General features: G+C 28.6%; 1 protein-coding gene across 1 annotated transcript; it reads right to left on the bottom strand.

Annotated features, from left to right (window-relative positions):
* Nucleotides 1-4888: 4888 nt before the first annotated feature.
* Nucleotides 4889-9769, bottom strand: LOC109816403 (serine carboxypeptidase-like 11). The gene is made up of 14 exons (XM_020381412.3): nt 9464-9769; nt 9202-9347; nt 8728-8804; nt 8441-8563; nt 8220-8322; nt 7983-8020; nt 6568-6666; nt 6392-6478; nt 6146-6295; nt 5865-5936; nt 5664-5782; nt 5469-5582; nt 5340-5385; nt 4889-5236 (listed from the first exon to the last, which is right to left on the bottom strand). The coding sequence occupies exons 1-14, from the start codon at nt 9661-9663 to the stop codon at nt 5153-5155; spliced, it is 1458 nt and encodes a 485-aa protein (XP_020237001.1). The 5' UTR covers nt 9664-9769; the 3' UTR covers nt 4889-5152.
* Nucleotides 9770-17641: the final 7872 nt, after the last annotated feature.

Genomic DNA, 17641 nt, shown 5'->3' on the forward strand with positions numbered 1-17641 from the left:
GTCCTATTTATATGTAGATTCACACCCGCCAAAATCATTTATTATTTATGATTTATTTTTCTGATTATTACTTTCGCTTCTTTCTAAATTTTTTTTTCTCTGGTGTTTGGTTTTCGTGTCCAGCTTCAACGGTTGTTATTTTCTTTTTTCATGGACAAATTTCATGTATTTTTCCAAAAATTAATTACTAAAAATTAATGTCATTTTTACACTTGTGAAAATCTAAACTGGGAACACGAGATTTATGTTGGCAGAAGAAAAAACAAATAATACTAATACTTATTGGAGTTTATTCGTACAGTGCATTTTTTTTAAAACGGTTTTTAATTGTTCTATTTTTATTTTATAATATTAATAAAGTTTAAATATTTTTATTATACATTTCACTATTTAATAAGTAGTGAAAATAATTATAAATGAAAGTGACTGTAATTAATAATATAAATAAATGATATATTAAAAATTCTATAATATTTTTTATAAAATTTGAAATATTAATTTCAAAATTATGAGTCAACACTTTTTTTCGTATAGAGCATATATTTTTTCTGTATTAAAGTTAATTATGTTTGAGTAGGATAAAATTGTTTCTTCATTAAATATTAAATATTGGACACAGATGTATATATCTAAAATTTAAAATTTAAAATATTAATTAAATTGAAATAACTTCTTGATTTATTGTAAGACTCATACTCGGGAACTCTTTTTCTTATTTTTTTTCCTTTCATTATTTTTATTCTCATTCCCTTTCTTGGCTGTTGGCATTTGATTTGGAAGGTTGAGTTGATGAGAAACAAGGAAAACAATAAGGTTATTGTTAGAGTCTTCCTCTCTAAAGCATTTTCATTCTCTTCTTCTTCTTCTTTTTCTTCATTCTCGTAGGCTCAAAGCTCAGATTTTTAATATGATACGAGTTAAGGAAAGCTAGAATCTTGGCTTGTTGATTGAATTGAAACTTATAATTTTTTGAATTTATGAAAATTTGAGCTTTGGGAGTAGATATGTAGTTGGTTGCATGTTAAAAGCTGAAACCTTGTTATTTTTTATGATCTCTTTGAAATCTTGATGCATGCATGTGGTGTTTCTTGGGGTTTCTAGGTTGTATGAACAAAATGAGTAAAGATTATGAAGGTAGATCATGTTTAAGGGTAAAAATTGATAGATTATAGGTGAAAAATGAAGGTGAAAAACCATGAAAGTGCAAAAAGCTTTGCACTCAGCGTTAGAGTGCTAAACCAATGTTATAGCTGTGAGAAAAAAATAAAGAGGTCAAGATCTAGTGCTGCAGCTCCAGGTTGGGCGTTGCAGTCCTGGGAGGAATTGATCTGGAAGAGATTTTGCATTGTAACTCTAAGAGAAAACAAAGTTGGTAGAAAGTGAAGTTGGAGTGTTGAATTGAGTGCTGCAATGCCAAGGGTAGATGAGCGAATTTGGTCTTGTGATCTTCATGAAAGTTGTAGCCTTGGATGTTAGCTTTACAATGACGTTTAAATCACCCAAAAAGGAGGTCTAGAACTTCATTTATGACCTTTTTAGTAAGAAAAGATCAAGTTGTCAGGAGTTAAACTAGTTGTTGCGGTTTTTACATTTTTTTAACAAGGTAGATGATAGAATTATGGCTTGATGTCTTCATGAGAGTTGTAGGATATCTTCTTGTCTTTCATATGAGATAATGAGAATGATAGGAGTAGTATAAATTCATATATGCTATTTTATGTGAAGATTGTCATTTCACATTAAGTGATTGGGTTAAATTGAAAGTTATTTTGGGTGCTTAGGTTGATTTGTGTTTTTTATGTGTGTAAGTTGTCATGATAGATGAGTTGTAAATATGTAGTATGAGTTGTATTATGTGATAAAAATGTTGTGTTAATATAAATGATAAAATGTTTAATAATGATGATTGTTGTAGTATGATGAGAAAACATAGTTGTGAGTTGAGAGTTGGATGTTGAATCCTAGTTGTGTAGAGGTGTAGAGATGGTATCTAAGTTGTTGAGATGACTATGATGTTTGAGTTGTGAGTTGAATGAGATGCTGAGATGATAACTGTGTTATTGTGCTATGATGATGAGTTATTAATCACTAGGACTAGGGGAGATGATTTTGAAGTCGCTCATCTCATTGGGTGGATCGAGATAATTGTGGTGCTTTGAGAGCCCAATTTGTTGAAAAACCCTTCTTTGAAAGTTGTCCCTTAGAGTGGATGATATGTTGTTCTCCTCTAGGACTTAGTTGGTCCCGTGTGTGAGCAAGGTTGAGGCACACATATATAAAGTGACCATAATATAGGGACCAAGTTGAACTATACCGTTTATAAGCGACCAATTTGAGTAAAGTACGAAGTCAGGAACTTAGTTTCTAACCGAATATCGAAAGGTTGTAATATTTAGAGGATAGTTAGTAGGCTAATCCCATAGGTGTCTTAGTTAAGCTAGCTAATGCCATGGTAGGCCTAAACCCAACTATCCTATCCTGACATAGTACTATACTTTCTTGTTTAAGTGACAAAGTCTGAGAAACCATTATCATGTTGTGGATTTTTATCTAAATTTGTTGTTTACCTAGCAAGCCCAAAAAGTTATGTGTTATCGGTTTGATAAGACCTAACCACTTAGACTATTTATCCTGTGTTGTAAGAGATTTTTGAGTTGAAATGTGTGATGACACATATGTGTTGATGAGTTGATATTGTGATGATATGAGTTGTATGTGTTGATGTGTTGTGAAGGTGTTATTGATATGTGTGTTATTTACGTGTTGTGTTTTGTATGTTGAACTAGTTGGTGATGATAGTGATGTTAAGTTGCTAGTGTTGTAAGTTGCTTTTCTATATATGTGTTATTTATTTTCATAACTTATCCCTACATGTTTCTATGTGATTTAGACTGCGATGATCATACGATATATGGAAGTATGATAGAGATAGGTTGAGAGATAACTGTTAGAGGCAACAGGAGGTGCCTGAAGTAAATGTTTCTTTTGTAGGCTACCTTATAGTAACATATTTTGTTGTATATAGTTAGATGTTTTTGTTTGTTTTCTTAGCAACTTGTATTGTAAATATTCTTATTATACTATTTTAATATATATTTCAGTAATGTGTTGTATTGTTCCGCAGTATAACGACCATGATGGGTCGTTACATTCATGAATTTGTTGGTATATGTAACAAAATAATATGAAAAAATAATTTTTTGTAATATTTTTAAATATATATAAAAATGCATTTTTTATAGTGATTAAAATAAATAAAAAAAATAACATCACATACAAGAATCAAATTTAACATTATTATAATTTTGATATATGGCAAGATCGATTCCGAAACAATTTTACATGTGGAATAAAAATCAAAATGTAAAAGTACAGCGATTAAAATAAAAAGACATAAAATATAAAGGCTAAATTAATAAATCAGTTGAGCCTATAAAATTTGGCTTTATTTTTTATTATTATTATTCTTTTTTTTACATATATATATTGGTTTAGTGACAAGGGAATGGAATAATTAATAGATCTTAGATTGAAATTTTGTTTTCAATGATATTTATGAAGGGTGGTAGGTATGTATACTTCTTTCCCATTAAAAATAGTTAATTGTTTATAAATGAAAAGTTATAAGGGATTTAATTTTATTTTAAGGATATTTTTATCTTGTAATTAAATATTTTAAAACTTGTAAATAATAATAATAAAAATATTCATTCACACAATAAATTTTTAAATATATATTTTTCTTATAGCAAGACAATTTAGCTCAAAAGAAGAGTCATCTAAAAATTATTAAGTATCGTGGAGAGTTAATAGTTGTATAAGTTGGGATTAAATGTGTCAACATATAAATAGGTTTTTTGATATTAATTTATATTCATCTAATCAATAGTACCCCTTTCCTTATTTATTTAATTTTTAAGTGTTATTGAATATAAACCTTATTTTTCATTACATTCAGATTTTTTTTTACTCTCTATCTTCATTGTTCATTAAACTTTATTTTTTATTTCATTTTTATTATTCTTTAATTCTTATTTAAAACAAAAAAAAACCTTATTTTAAATTTTTTACACGTTTCTTTAAAATAAATAATATATACAAATAATAATTTAATTTAATATTAACGACTTTCCTATACATGCCATTCGGTACATGTCAATTGATTTAATATAAAAACTTTATCTCTTCTTTATACCCTTTACATCTATTTGCATCAATTTTTTTTCTACCAAAAATAAAAATTTGTCCCTATAATTCCATTGTTCACATTAAAATTTTCGTTCCATTAAGTACTACAGAGATATTTTATTATATTATATATTTCATTTTTTGAATGTTTCCTATATTATAATATTTATTTTAACCATTACACTAATAAATATGATAAAAAGGTATGACATATGAACAAGTACATATTATTTTTTATTTCATTTCAAATAAAGTAGGAAATATTTTAAGATATAATATAAGGTTAATAGTATAATTCATAATATAATAAAATATAATAATTGAAATATATTATGAATTTATTTGAATAACTTTCTTTACAAGTATTTATAGAAGAAAAAAAATGAAATTATTAGAAGAAAAAAATGAAATTATTTTTATAAAAGTTAAATTTAACTTGTCTAATTTAAAAAAGTTCTCCTGTATTAAATTCTTCAAAATATATTATTTAACATATGGAAAAATTTTAGTTTATAAAAAAGATAATTTTTTTTTTCTAAATAGGATTGCTTATAGAAAAAAGTTTATTCAAATATAACTCTAAGTATAACATGTAGATATATATATATATATATATATATAATGTGTGAATTGGATGGGGTAAAGGCCCCCAAACCAACGATACAATTAAAAGTCACTAATAATGGATAACATGCTTCCGTAAAAGGAATCAAACCAAAGTCAAGAACATTATTAAAAATAAAGCAATCAAATTGAAGAGAAGCTTCATACTTAAAAATGTGAACATATTCGCTTCTCTCATACCGTGCTTGAACATACAAAATGACCTTTTATTTTAGGTTCACAAAGATATACAACTTTATTAGCGAACAAAATCTACACCAGATACTTTAAGATCGTTGCTATGCAATGAATGCCAAGTTCATTCCTTGCCAAGAGAGAAGATGAGCTTATTTGACAATGGCTACAAAGGTGTGTTAGATATCCATCTACTGTACATTGCAAAGCATTCTTCAGGCTTGTACTCCGGAGCTGTGTGCCCTCCTCCCTGAAATTATATATATATATATATATCAGAAATAAACAATACAATTCTCAAATCATTCTTACAGTTTTAAAAGAAAGAATTCCCTCGTTCAATCTATACTTGCCTTCACAGTTGCAAATGTCATGCGATTGGAATAAGTCCTTGTGTATCTACTTGCACAAAAACAAATATTAAGTACATGATTCAATTAGCTTTTTAGATAAATTAAGCCTAACTATCTAGCAGAATATACCCCGCAACTTGGCCATTTGTTTGCCACTGCCTCCAATCATCCACAATGGAGTAGTTTAAAGATCTTATCCATGCTTGAGTTGCCAAGAAAGGAATTTCCATGTCATGATCGCCACTGTTAGCAACATAAAAAATTTATTTGCCATGTGAAATTCAAATTAGTTAATTTGTGCTACCTTAGAGAAAGAATATTGACCTGTATATGAGTGAACGATAACCTTTTTTACTGAGATTTACGTGATAATCATAGCTGCTTGAGATATCATTCTTGAATGGTATATTAATGTTACAGCGATGCCATTTTCCTATACTTCCCTGCAACCAATCTTTATGTTATATGTAGTTGTATTGCTAACTAACTATGTGAGAAAAATACTATCGCTCGAGTCAACTATACCTTACGGATATGCAGTGCATTGCGAACATTATCATCGTTGGCCCAATAACCGCAGAGGAAGTATACATAACTCTAATGGTGAAAAGGAAATAAAAAATTAACACATATTTGGAGATTTTGGCTGCATATGCAACCAATATATGACAGGAAAGGATAGTTGGTTTAGAAATGGCATATGAAACAATAAATCCATGCAAGGTTTAATGAGATGGTCATTGCATAAAAATATGGAAAAGAAGCATTGAGTGAACGTATCAGATTGTATAAGGCATGAAGATTACCCGACAGCTTAAGAGTGGCAATTTGAGAAGAGTATTTAAGAGCTTCTTCCCGGGATATTTCTTAATTAGAGATCTCCTCCATGATGTTTCAGTATCAAGCCACTCGCATGATGGGTCTAAAATATATGCATGATTTAGTCCTGATGTTGCCTGTGGCAATAGAAAAATGATTGACTGTGAGACTAGAAAATCTACTAGTGAAAATTTGATAAGGGAATAAGGGACAGAAAAAAAGAAGATGCGTACTTTATCGAATGACTCCATATCTCTATAACATAATAGGTTTCTGGTGTCTACATTTATGTACTCCCCTTTGCAATTTTTTTGCAGTGACTGTTCATTGCAATAAGAGAGATCCGTTAGCATTTAACTCTTGTTTCTTCAATACTATCTTTTCTATTGATGAATTATTATGAAATTACCTCGTATAGTTCATCAGAAATTAGTCCCATACCATGAGCAAAGGGGATTTTATAGTTTTTTTCCTTTCTAGTTGTTGCTGCATTCCCCAGCAGGTACCCCTGAAGAAAATAACTTTTCATAATCAATCTGGAAGATGTTAAACAATACCATGCATTGCAGCTTCTCTTACTAGTGGAATACCAAACCAATGAACAAGATTTTTATATTTATTTATATAATTATTCTCTATTTTATTATTATTATTATGGATTAACATTAATTAATAAATTATATTTATATGTTAATATCAATTATATAGTACATTATTATTAATTTATGGATAATGCATATTGGACTTTTGATGAATGGTTCGTGATGGGTTGAATGTTTAGTAACCTAGTAAGGATATAAAACTGGTGTTCTATTAATCAGTTCATAAGAAAAACATTTATGTCCTATCGGAAAGAAAACAACAATCTTCTCTCAAAAAACAAAAGAGATGGATTCCTTATTTATTTCGGGTACGCAATTCTTTCTAAACCTTACTCAAACATATTATAATATTGTATCTTATGTTGTTCATTGTCTGGTAATTACTATATATTTTTTAACAAATTGGCCATTCAATGTAGGGAAGGGTTTATTTTATTTTGTTAAAGGATGTTTCTCCACAGTTATCCAAAAGATTATCATATAATTAAATGCATACAATTCCACTATTCTGAAGTCATTTGTATAAACTCTTAATTTTCTCCTTATATAAAGTCTTCTTGTTTATAGTTTTTCATTAGAAAAACAATGAAGAACCTCTTATTTTGCATCAATGCACATCTTTGACGAATGATATATCCTCCAAGGCAAGGGTAGTGTACTCATCTATTCAAATCACAGTTGGAATTAAACAATTTATACTTTTATGTTCAGTATCACAGTCAGTTTAATCAAACTAATTGAACATTTTAATATTTAATATCAACCTACTACTTTGAATATAGTCAAGTGATGAGTACTTGAGTAGTTTGCAATAGATCTTAAAGCCAAACTTTCATGGCTTTATGCTTTCATTGTACAAAACCAAAAAAATGTGTATTTGATGTTTTTAGTCCAAGACTTCCATTTTTCACATTTCTACAACACTCAAGATACGTTTTCTCCGCTAACTCTCCCCACACATACATTATAGTACTCATTAAAATAAATTTACATTTTTAACATAAGGTCCGATTGTTTAAACTTAGAAAGAAGTATTTCTAAACAATTTAAAAAAAAAAAAAAACTTTAAGAAGTAGATAGGAGTTACTTCTAAAAAAAGTAGAAAATTGTTTATTTAAAAAAAAATAGATAAAAACATTAATTTTTTTATAAAAAAAAGTGCTTATTTTTATAAGAAAAAAAAGTTTAAATAAATAGACTCATAAGAGATAAAGATTCTAACCCGGAGATTTATCCATGGTTGGACCCCTTTTTCATTTCCTGAAAACAAGCAAATTTGCCAATAATTAAACTTTCAACGCAGTTATAGCAAGTAGCAACCTATGATAATCCAATGAGGCTGGTGGGAAAATATGATGTACATATCAATCGTCATCAAACAGTCAAGTGGATATTAGCTTCTACATATGTTTGTTTCCATTTTTGCCGCACACATTGAATCATATACGAGTTTTTTTACCTTGTGAAATTTCTTGAACAATCACTGGAATAGGAATACCAGAGTATGAATCGCCACCAATGTAAACTTGATTTGACAAAAAATTTGGATGATCAATCAACCACTACAAACATTTGAGCATGATAGTCACAACATAATTGACTAACAGATTTAGCTGCAATCAAAAGGAAAAAAAGGTGATAATTGTGAAATAATAAAAACAATAAAATTTGTAGGAATACCTTCCTAAGAAATTGATGGACATGGTGAACCAGCATCCAGTCACTTCGTTGAGAAGCAGACTCTGTTGTGGCATAAGTGAAGCCCGTGGAAACAGGCAAGTCTACAAATATAATGCTACTAACCTACCAAGAATAGTTATGATATTAAATATCAGCAAGTAAATAAGCCTAACACAAAAAGGATATGATGAAATAAAAGTATATATATATATATATATATATATATATATATATATATATATATATTTGTGGCAACAAAAATGTGGATGCATACAGATACAGAGCACCTTTGTCCATGAGTGTGGTCTCAAGACCAAATTGGGCAGGCTTCCATTGTATTCCTCATATTTGAATGCTAGGGGACCTGCAACACATAGATAAAATGAACATCTAAGTATCAGCTATTGTAAGTCTTTTTCTTTTTTTAACCATTGTATTGATTTGAAATGTCTTTTTTTTTTTTTTGGTAATTTAAAATATCTATTATTGAAAATAGTAACTAATTTTTATCCGAAACTATAAATATAGGTGAAGTAAATATTTATCTTCCATCATACTTTATTCCATATCTAAAATCATAATTCATATTTTGAACTACTTATTTAAGAAAGATAAGTATTACTTATTTAAGAAAGATAAGTATTACTTATTTAAGAAACATAAGATTTACTTGTAAAGATTAGTATTAATAGCTCTTGTAGTGTAGCACGTGCATAAGTATGAAGTAAATTAGAAATTGGAAAACAAAATGTTGGTATCACCTATTTCAAAGACAAGGCCAGACAAGGCTGAGCAACCAGGACCGCCAGTGAGCCAAAGCATGAGAGGATCCTCCTTTGGATTGTTCTCTGACTCAATGAAGTAGTAGAAGGTTTGCACATCATCTGATTCTCCCACTCCCACATACCTATTCAACAAATATAATCAATGTAGCATGTTTATAAGATTCATGTAAGTGATTTTAATCCCATGAATTTAAGATACAAAACTATGGCCTTATTAGCTAAATGTAATGTAACTGACCCGGTTTCAAGAAGAAAAGGAAGGGGCCCCTCGAATCCAGGAAGGAACTTAACTATGGAACCACAGGATGCAAGTTGAAAGGAGAAAGATGATAGCAACAGAAAGGGAAGTACAAGTCCATGATAAACGAAATCAGAAGTAGCGTAAGTTGAACTAAGCTTTGCCATTTCTAGTGTTCTCTCCCTTTTCTCTGTCAGCATCTATTGCGATTGATGGTTTTCTAATACCACTACTCTCTCGGACTTTCCAAGAGACAGATCATTCCAATGATCATCCATGCTTATCAAAATAACACACGTCTCTTGTCACTTCCTACTTCATAAGGACTTTTTTTTATATATATATATATATATATATATATATATATATATATATCATTTTTCTTATTATTTAAATAACCTGAACGCATTTATATTTATGTTAATAACTCATTTAGAAATTTAGGTAAGAAATTGGTTACCGAGTAACCGATTTTTCAATGGACCTTTTTTTTTTCCTTGTTTTTTGTTTTTTGTTTTTTGTTTTTATTTTTGATTTTTGATTTTTTTCTAGATTTATTTTTTTTTTTTGTTTTTCAGTTTATAATATTTAGATTTTAAAAAAAATTATAATGAAATTTTAAAAAATGTATTTACCTTTTTTTTGTTGTTTTATTTTATTGAATTTTTTTGTGTGATTTTTTTTCTTCAGATTTTCTAATTTCTTTCTTTTTCAGTTTTTAATATTCAGATTTTTTAAAAAATTATAATGAATTTTTAAAAAATTGATTTAGTTTTTGTTTTTATTTTAGATTATAAAAATGTATTTAAAATAAATTTTAAAGAATAAAATTTAATAAAATTAATTTTAAATAGAATTTTTAAAAATGAAAATATTATGATAAATCACAACTTTAAATAAAAACAACATTAATTGAGATGAACATCTTGAAATAAAAACAAAATACAACAATAAAATAGGAGATCGAATAAAAAAGAACAACAACAAAATTACAATCCAGGAAATTACAATCCAACTTTAATGATGTCTATGCCCACCCGTTCCACACCTCGAAAGTTGTCAGTTCCTTGTTGGGTTTCGACGACCAATGCGTGGTTGTTGTGGTTCAACTTGGTCATCGTCATGTTCTATATTAACAGTATCGGTGACTGGATTTGACGAACCACTTCCACCGACCTCAGAGTGATAAGACGAAAATGAAGAGAAATTCATGCTTTGCATGTAATTATATGCACTTTGTGGCGTGTGTACGTCGATCCCAAAAAGATTGCTCATGAAGTCCCCTATTGAAGTTGTTGTTGATGGTGGGGTGTACATGAATTGTTCATGGTGCGTATGAAATGATGGATAACACTGGGGATGTTGTTCCACACTATAAGGTGGGTGATTATCTCCAGCCATTGGGAATGTTGTTGCAATTGTTGTTGGGAGTTGCGTACTAGAAATGGATGCATGAGATGAAGAATACTGGCTACAAAGAAATAATTTAGAATTAGCACGAAACCATTGTAAATACTCAGGAGTGTGTTGGAGAGGCCCCTGAAGTGGTTCCCCAAAAATAACATGTTTGCATCTGTCTTTTCAAATGGAAATCCAATCTGCATGTTGTTCAGCCTAGTTGGTGTCGCTATGTACTCTCATGTCTATTTCGTGCATTTTATCAAGATTATGAGCTTCATTGGGGATTGGGTGCCATAAGCCAAATTGCAATTGGACTCTATCAGTTTGATGCCAGACTACAACTACAAATGAAGTTAAAGTAGTACAAGCAGTCCATATTCTAGAATCCTTATAAGCACATGTTGGCAGTGAGGACTGAAATTCCCTATATGGCATCCATAAAAATTGAAAAAGAAAAAGGTTTAAGGTATGAATCAATTGAGTATAAGAGAGTATGTTTGAGAGAAGTTTACATTGTATTACCTCGTTATGGTTCATGTTGTCATATCTTAATCTGTAGCCAAGTAAGTCTCCATGGGACGTGCCTGAAAATCTTAGCCCTCTTCCTGACCACCTAAAACAGTTGTACATTGATAAAATTTTAGGTAAAATATTTTAGTTGTTCGATGTATTAAAGTGGTATAAAAATTAATCCATACCTCGATGCTAGCGGAAATGTAATATCCCATTGGACTCTTGGTTGGATGGAGGACATGCGATACCAAGCTCAAGACTGTAGAAGAAAAGAACATCCACCCATTTTCTTTGACGATGGATAGATTTCCCTACACATTTCTCTGTACAAATGTGCCAAACAAGCAGAACCCCAATTATATCGTCCTGCACGTTCCAATTCAGCCAATAATGGTAAATACATTAAGTGAATTTTGTTACCTGACTTGTCTAGCATAATGACACCACCGATCAAACCTAAGATATATGCTCTACAATGTTGGAACAATTGTTGTTCAGTGGGTTCATCTGGTAGTGCGATTGTATGTCTCTTAACCATTTTAGTTTTATGCTTGAGCCAACTAGAGCTTCACCTTTCGGAGGTACGAAGCCTAACAACTCGTAACATAATTCATCCCAGTCAAACAAAGTTGGTCTTGTGACTGGTTTGCCGTCGATCCTTAAACCCAATTGTAGTGTCACATCTTCTAAAGTGACCATGCACTCACCAACTGGGAGGTGAAAAGTATGTGTCTCAGGTCTCCACCTCTCCACCAAAGACGTTATCAAACAATCATCAATTTTAAAATGTCTTATTTTCGCAACCTCGCCAAAGCCAGCAACCTCCAACAATTTCAATTCTTGAGTCAGGTGTAGGCATGGAATGATAGTAAGATTGAATCACTTGATCACTTGTTGTCTGCGAAAATGGTAGAATTGGAATGTTAGTAATGAATAATATTAGTTGTAAACATTATGCAATATATATTAACTTACCATAAGATGAGTTTCATTTGACCTATGGAGGTGTTGTTTCCACAACATAGTTGAAGATGAAGAAGACATTCTTGAAAAACAATAAAACCGAAATTGAAGAGTGTAATAGTTGAAGAGAATTGATCTTTTGTTGTGTGTTTAGGCTTGGATCGTATGTAGTGTATATATAGTGCAAAAAATTTGAATTAGTTTGTCTCATTACTTAAGGAATCCAATGATTTTGTGCAGTGTCATCAATTGCTTTGTCCTAGAGCGTCAGAAAAATTAATGACTTTGTGCAGAGTGTCATCAATTGCTTTGTCCCAGAGCGTCAGGAATCCAATGACTTTGTGCAGTATCATCAATTACTTTGTCCTAGAGCATCAGAAAAATCAATGCTTTGTGCAGAGTGTCATTGCCTTGGTCCCAGAGCATCAGAAAAATCAATGCTTTGTGCAGAGCGTTAGGAATCCAATGACTTTGCGTTTCCACATTAGGTTGCTTTAGTTCTATATAAACCCTAAACACAGGCTAAAAAAATGCAACAGATTGAAACATCTAATCAATGGAGTCGTTAACTGTTTCAGCCACTGTTTACTATGATGGAAAAATTGTCTCCACTGAGCATGGAGATACATTTGTTAGCAACGAGGTTAAAACCCTACTGGTAAGCAACATGATGACTTATCAGCAATTTAAGCAGGTTATTAATAATAACCTTAATCTTCCTCATTATAAAGTTGTCATAGATATTCACTACCGATACCCAAATTCATGTATCGGTGGTGTATATAAATATACAGCGTGTCGTCTTAGGGATGATGAAGATGTGAAATGTATGTTTTCATTGTTCACAGAACTGCACGACCTAACAAGTCTCGAATTGTATGCTACCGTGACGTATATTGGATTATTGCATGGGATGGAAGCGATTGAAAAATACCTTAACCAAGCAATGAAGTTAGACAACTAATATTATATGATTTAGGTTTTATGTTATTTATCTATTATGTTTGAAGTTTGTTTAAATTGTGTCTTTTTTAAGTTATTTTCATTTTAATGATGTAACCACTAAAATTAGTGTACTTAATATATATTTATTATTATATTACAGTTTTTAATTTTCTATATTTAATAAATTTAATTTAAATAATAAAATTCATTTTATAATTTTAAAATTTAGTATAATAAATGAGTTTTAACATTTTATTTATTTTTAACATATTTTTAAAATATTATACAAAATTTTATAATTTTATATATAATTCTGAAAATTATAATTAACTATATTTATTTTAAAAAATTTAAAATAAAAAATATTATAATTTATAAATAAATATAATATTAATTATTATTTTTTATAAATTATTTAATTTAAATATTAAAAATATTTTATTAAAATTAATTATACTTTTTAAAAAAATCTGAAAATCAAAAAGTGAATAATTTTTTTTATTTTACAAAATCTGAAAACAAAAAAATGAAGAAAAAAAAAACCCAAGTGAGAAATTGGTTACTGGGTAATCGATTTTTCAAAGGAATTTTTAAAAAAATTTCAAAAATTCCTTTGAGAAATCGGTTACCTAGTAACCAATTTCTCACCTAAATTTTTAAATGGGTTATTTAAGTAAATATAAATGCATTCAAGTTATTTAAATAATTAAAAAAATGATATATTAAAAAAAAAGTCTCATAAGTGCTTCATCTGTCAAATAAAATTTTCGATTTTTCATATTTTTTAATAATTTTATTATAAAATAATTATTTAATTTAATATTTTATAATTTAAATATATTTTTTTTAAGTTTCAGAATATGTTTCGAAACATATTTCGAAACGTATAAATTTTTTCTTCCTACTTTTCTCCAGTACTTTTTTTTAAGGTTAAAACCCTATTTTGATCCCTTATAATCTTTTTTTGTTTCAATTTAGTCCCTCATTAATTTTTGGTCTCAATTTGGTCCCAAATTAATTAATTGGTTTCAATTTAGTCCTAAATTAATTAATTGGTTTCAATGTGAGACTTTCCGTCCAAATTGCTTTAACGGTGTTAACTTTTGGCCACGTAGACGCCACGTAGATGTATACGTGGCATTCACGTGGATGAGAATTTTTTTGAAAACACCTGGACCCAGAACGGCCCGTTCTGAAACCGGAACGGGCCATTCTGGTTGCAAAATTAAAACACCAGAACGGGCCGTTCTGCTTTCAAAACGGACCGTTCTGAAATTAGAACGGGCCGTTTTGGTTTCAGAACGGCCCGTTCCAGAACTGTGAATAAAATATTCCTTACTTAATTGTGTTTTTGATATTATAATTATGCAATTTTGATCTCTAAGGTTTTAATTGAGTAATTTCAGTCCTTAAAAGATTATAATTGTGTAATTTTAGTCTCACAATTTTTAATTGAACAATTTTAATCTCTCAAATATCATAATTGTGGAATTTTAGTCTTTCTCATTAAAAATTTAATAATTTTAAAATTTTAATATATATATATATATAATGTTTTAAAAATATATAATTGTTTATTTATTTAAATTAACGTATATTATTTTTTTTAATGTATCAAATGATATATATTTACTATTACTAAATAAATAAAATTTATATATTATTAGTATTTTAATATTACTGATAAATTAATATCAATAATATTTTTACCCTTTTTATAAATAAACTAATAATTTGATAAATATAACTTAATATATATTAATATACTTTTACAAAAATATAAATATATAAGATCAGATATATATTTCTAATAATTAATATACTTATATTTTTGTAAAAGTATATTAATATATAACAAGTTATATTTATCAAATTATTAGTTTATCTATAAATATATTAATAATATTATTGATATAATATCGAAAATTATAATATACGTTAATTTGAATAGATAAATAATTATTTAATTTTAAAACATTATATATATATATTAAAATTATTAATTTTTAATGGGAGAAACAAAAATCATATTATTATGATATTTGAGGGACTAAAATTGTTCAATTAAAAATTGAAGGACCAAAATCGCGCAATTGCAATTCTTTAAGGACTAAAATTATGCAATTAAAATCTTGGAGATCACAAAACTGCACAATTGTAATACTTGAGGGATAAAAAATGCAATTAAACCAATATTCTTAATTAATTTTATTAAAAAATATAATAATTAATAAGATAAAAGGAATATCACTTTATAATTTTTTGCAACTTATTTAAGATTAAAGGAATAAAATGATAAAAATTAATAAGATAAACATAATAAAATAAAATATAAAAAAATATTAATATATTTATTTTATTGGATATAATAACATAATTAAAATATAATTAATAATATATATTTTATAAAATTATTAATATTTTATATATAAAAAAATAAAATAAAACCGGAACGGCCCGTTCTGAAACTGGAACGGGCCGTTCTGGTGCATTTTGGGTGTGTTAATTTTGCACTTGGAACGGGCCGTTCCGGATGCAAAATTAACACACCAAAAGTGCACCCAGAACGGCCGTTCCGGTTTCAGAACGGGCCGTTCTGGGTCTAGGTGTTTTCAAAAAAATTCTCATCACGTGGATGCCACGTATGCATCTACGTGACGTCCACGTGGCCAAAAGTTAACACCGTTAAAGAAATTTGGACGGAAAGTCCCACATTGAAACCAATTAATTAATTTAGGACTAAATTGAAACCAATTAATTAATTTGAGACCAAATTGAGACCAAAAATTAATGAGGGACTAAATTGAAACAAAAAAAGATTATAAGGGACCAAAATAGGGTTTTAACCTTTTTTTTTATAAATATTTTATTTTAATTATGAATTATATTAACTATATTTTATTTAAAATATTTTTATTTAATTATTAATTCTTTTAAATAAAAAATTATATACTTAAAATTAATTAAATAAAATTTTTAATCCACAATAAATATCCACATAAATATTTCTTTTAAATATTATTTAAGTAAGAAATGATCAAATAAAAAAAATTAATTTAAGAGATATTAAAGATGATTTTATAAAAAATAATTTAAATTATAGATAAATTTAATATGTTTAATTTAATTAATTAATTAATTTTAAAAAAATATAATTTAGTTAAAATGATCTAATAACTAAAGACAATATTTTACAAGTTTTATTTGATAAGACATATTTGAATAAATGTTTATAAGAAAAATATAATTTCTATAAATAAAAGTTAATTTGTGCACTAAAAGTTATTTTTTTAAAAATTAATATAAGAATTTTATAAATAATTTATATAAAAATCAAAGGTCTTATTGACCGGTGTTAAGGAATCTATATATAATTTTTTTATTAAAAACTGTAAAAGAAAATTACGTAAAAGAACGTATAGATACAATTATTTTTAACAAAATCTTATTACTTTTAATTCATTAACCGGTATCTAGAACAATTGTTAAACTAATTTAACTTTTATAAAAAAGTTTAATGCGAATGTTGCTACTTGCGATCAGATGACCGACACATCAATAACCGTGTGAATGTCAATGTCATGACTAGGACTTAAACTCCAGCAACAGCAATGTCTTAAAATTCATCGCAATACAAATAATTTAGGAGAATACTTTACCAAAAAAGAATATTTAAAAATAAATATATTAAAAAATAAATATATTAAAAAATAAAAATGTGTATTATTTATTATACTGTCTCGGCCCATATCCGATACGATTCGTAGGAAAACAACCGAGACCCTCTTCACCTCGCCATGTGGTAGAACTCAGCAAAAGATCGACCTAATTTTGCCGCAAGGATGAACTCGATCGGAATCTGACATGAACTTCCCACGAGAGTGATCTCGTCAAAAACCCGACCTTATCTGGTCACGTGTGTGAGACCCTCGCAGCCTTCACTTCCTTTTCTCTTCTCCCTCACTTGTTTTCTCACATTCACTCTCTTTGCCTTGGGTCTCCTTGTTCATTTCTCTGGAATTCTTAATGGTTGTAGGTGCTGGTGGTGAGTGAGTGAACTGATTTCTTTCTCCCGTGTGCATTTCCTCAAGCTTGTTCTTCTCCTCCGATCAAGCTTCTTCTTCTCCTTTCTTCTTCCCGGAGCTCAGATTTCTCTTCACCGAGGTAAGGGAAGCTAGAAAACTTGAGATTTTGTTTTGCATGTTAGGTTGTTGAGTAAATAGAGGCTTGATTCTGGAAAAATTGTAAATGGGGGGATGAATCCGAAGAGATTCTTATGTTGAACATTGGGGTTTTTGGTTTCTTAATGGAAGGTTGAACATTTATGATTTTTTCTTGAGTTTTGGATGCATGCAT

Source organism: Cajanus cajan, chromosome 1 (assembly GCF_000230855.2).
Source record: "Cajanus cajan strain Asha chromosome 1, NIPB_CcT2T_4, whole genome shotgun sequence".
NCBI classification, from domain to species: Eukaryota; Viridiplantae; Streptophyta; class Magnoliopsida; order Fabales; family Fabaceae; genus Cajanus; species Cajanus cajan.

Coding starts and splice junctions, on each gene's coding strand:
- LOC109816403 (XM_020381412.3), bottom strand. CDS start 9,663: ATGCTGACAGAGAAAAGGGAGAGAACACTAGAAATGGCAAAGCTTAGT. Junction 8,021..8,219: donor TGTTCAAGAAATTTCACAAG/GTAAAAAAACTC, acceptor GCTTGTTTTCAG/GAAATGAAAAAGGGGTCCAA. Junction 5,386..5,468: donor ACAAATGGCCAAGTTGCGGG/GTATATTCTGCT, acceptor TTGTGCAAGTAG/ATACACAAGGACTTATTCCA.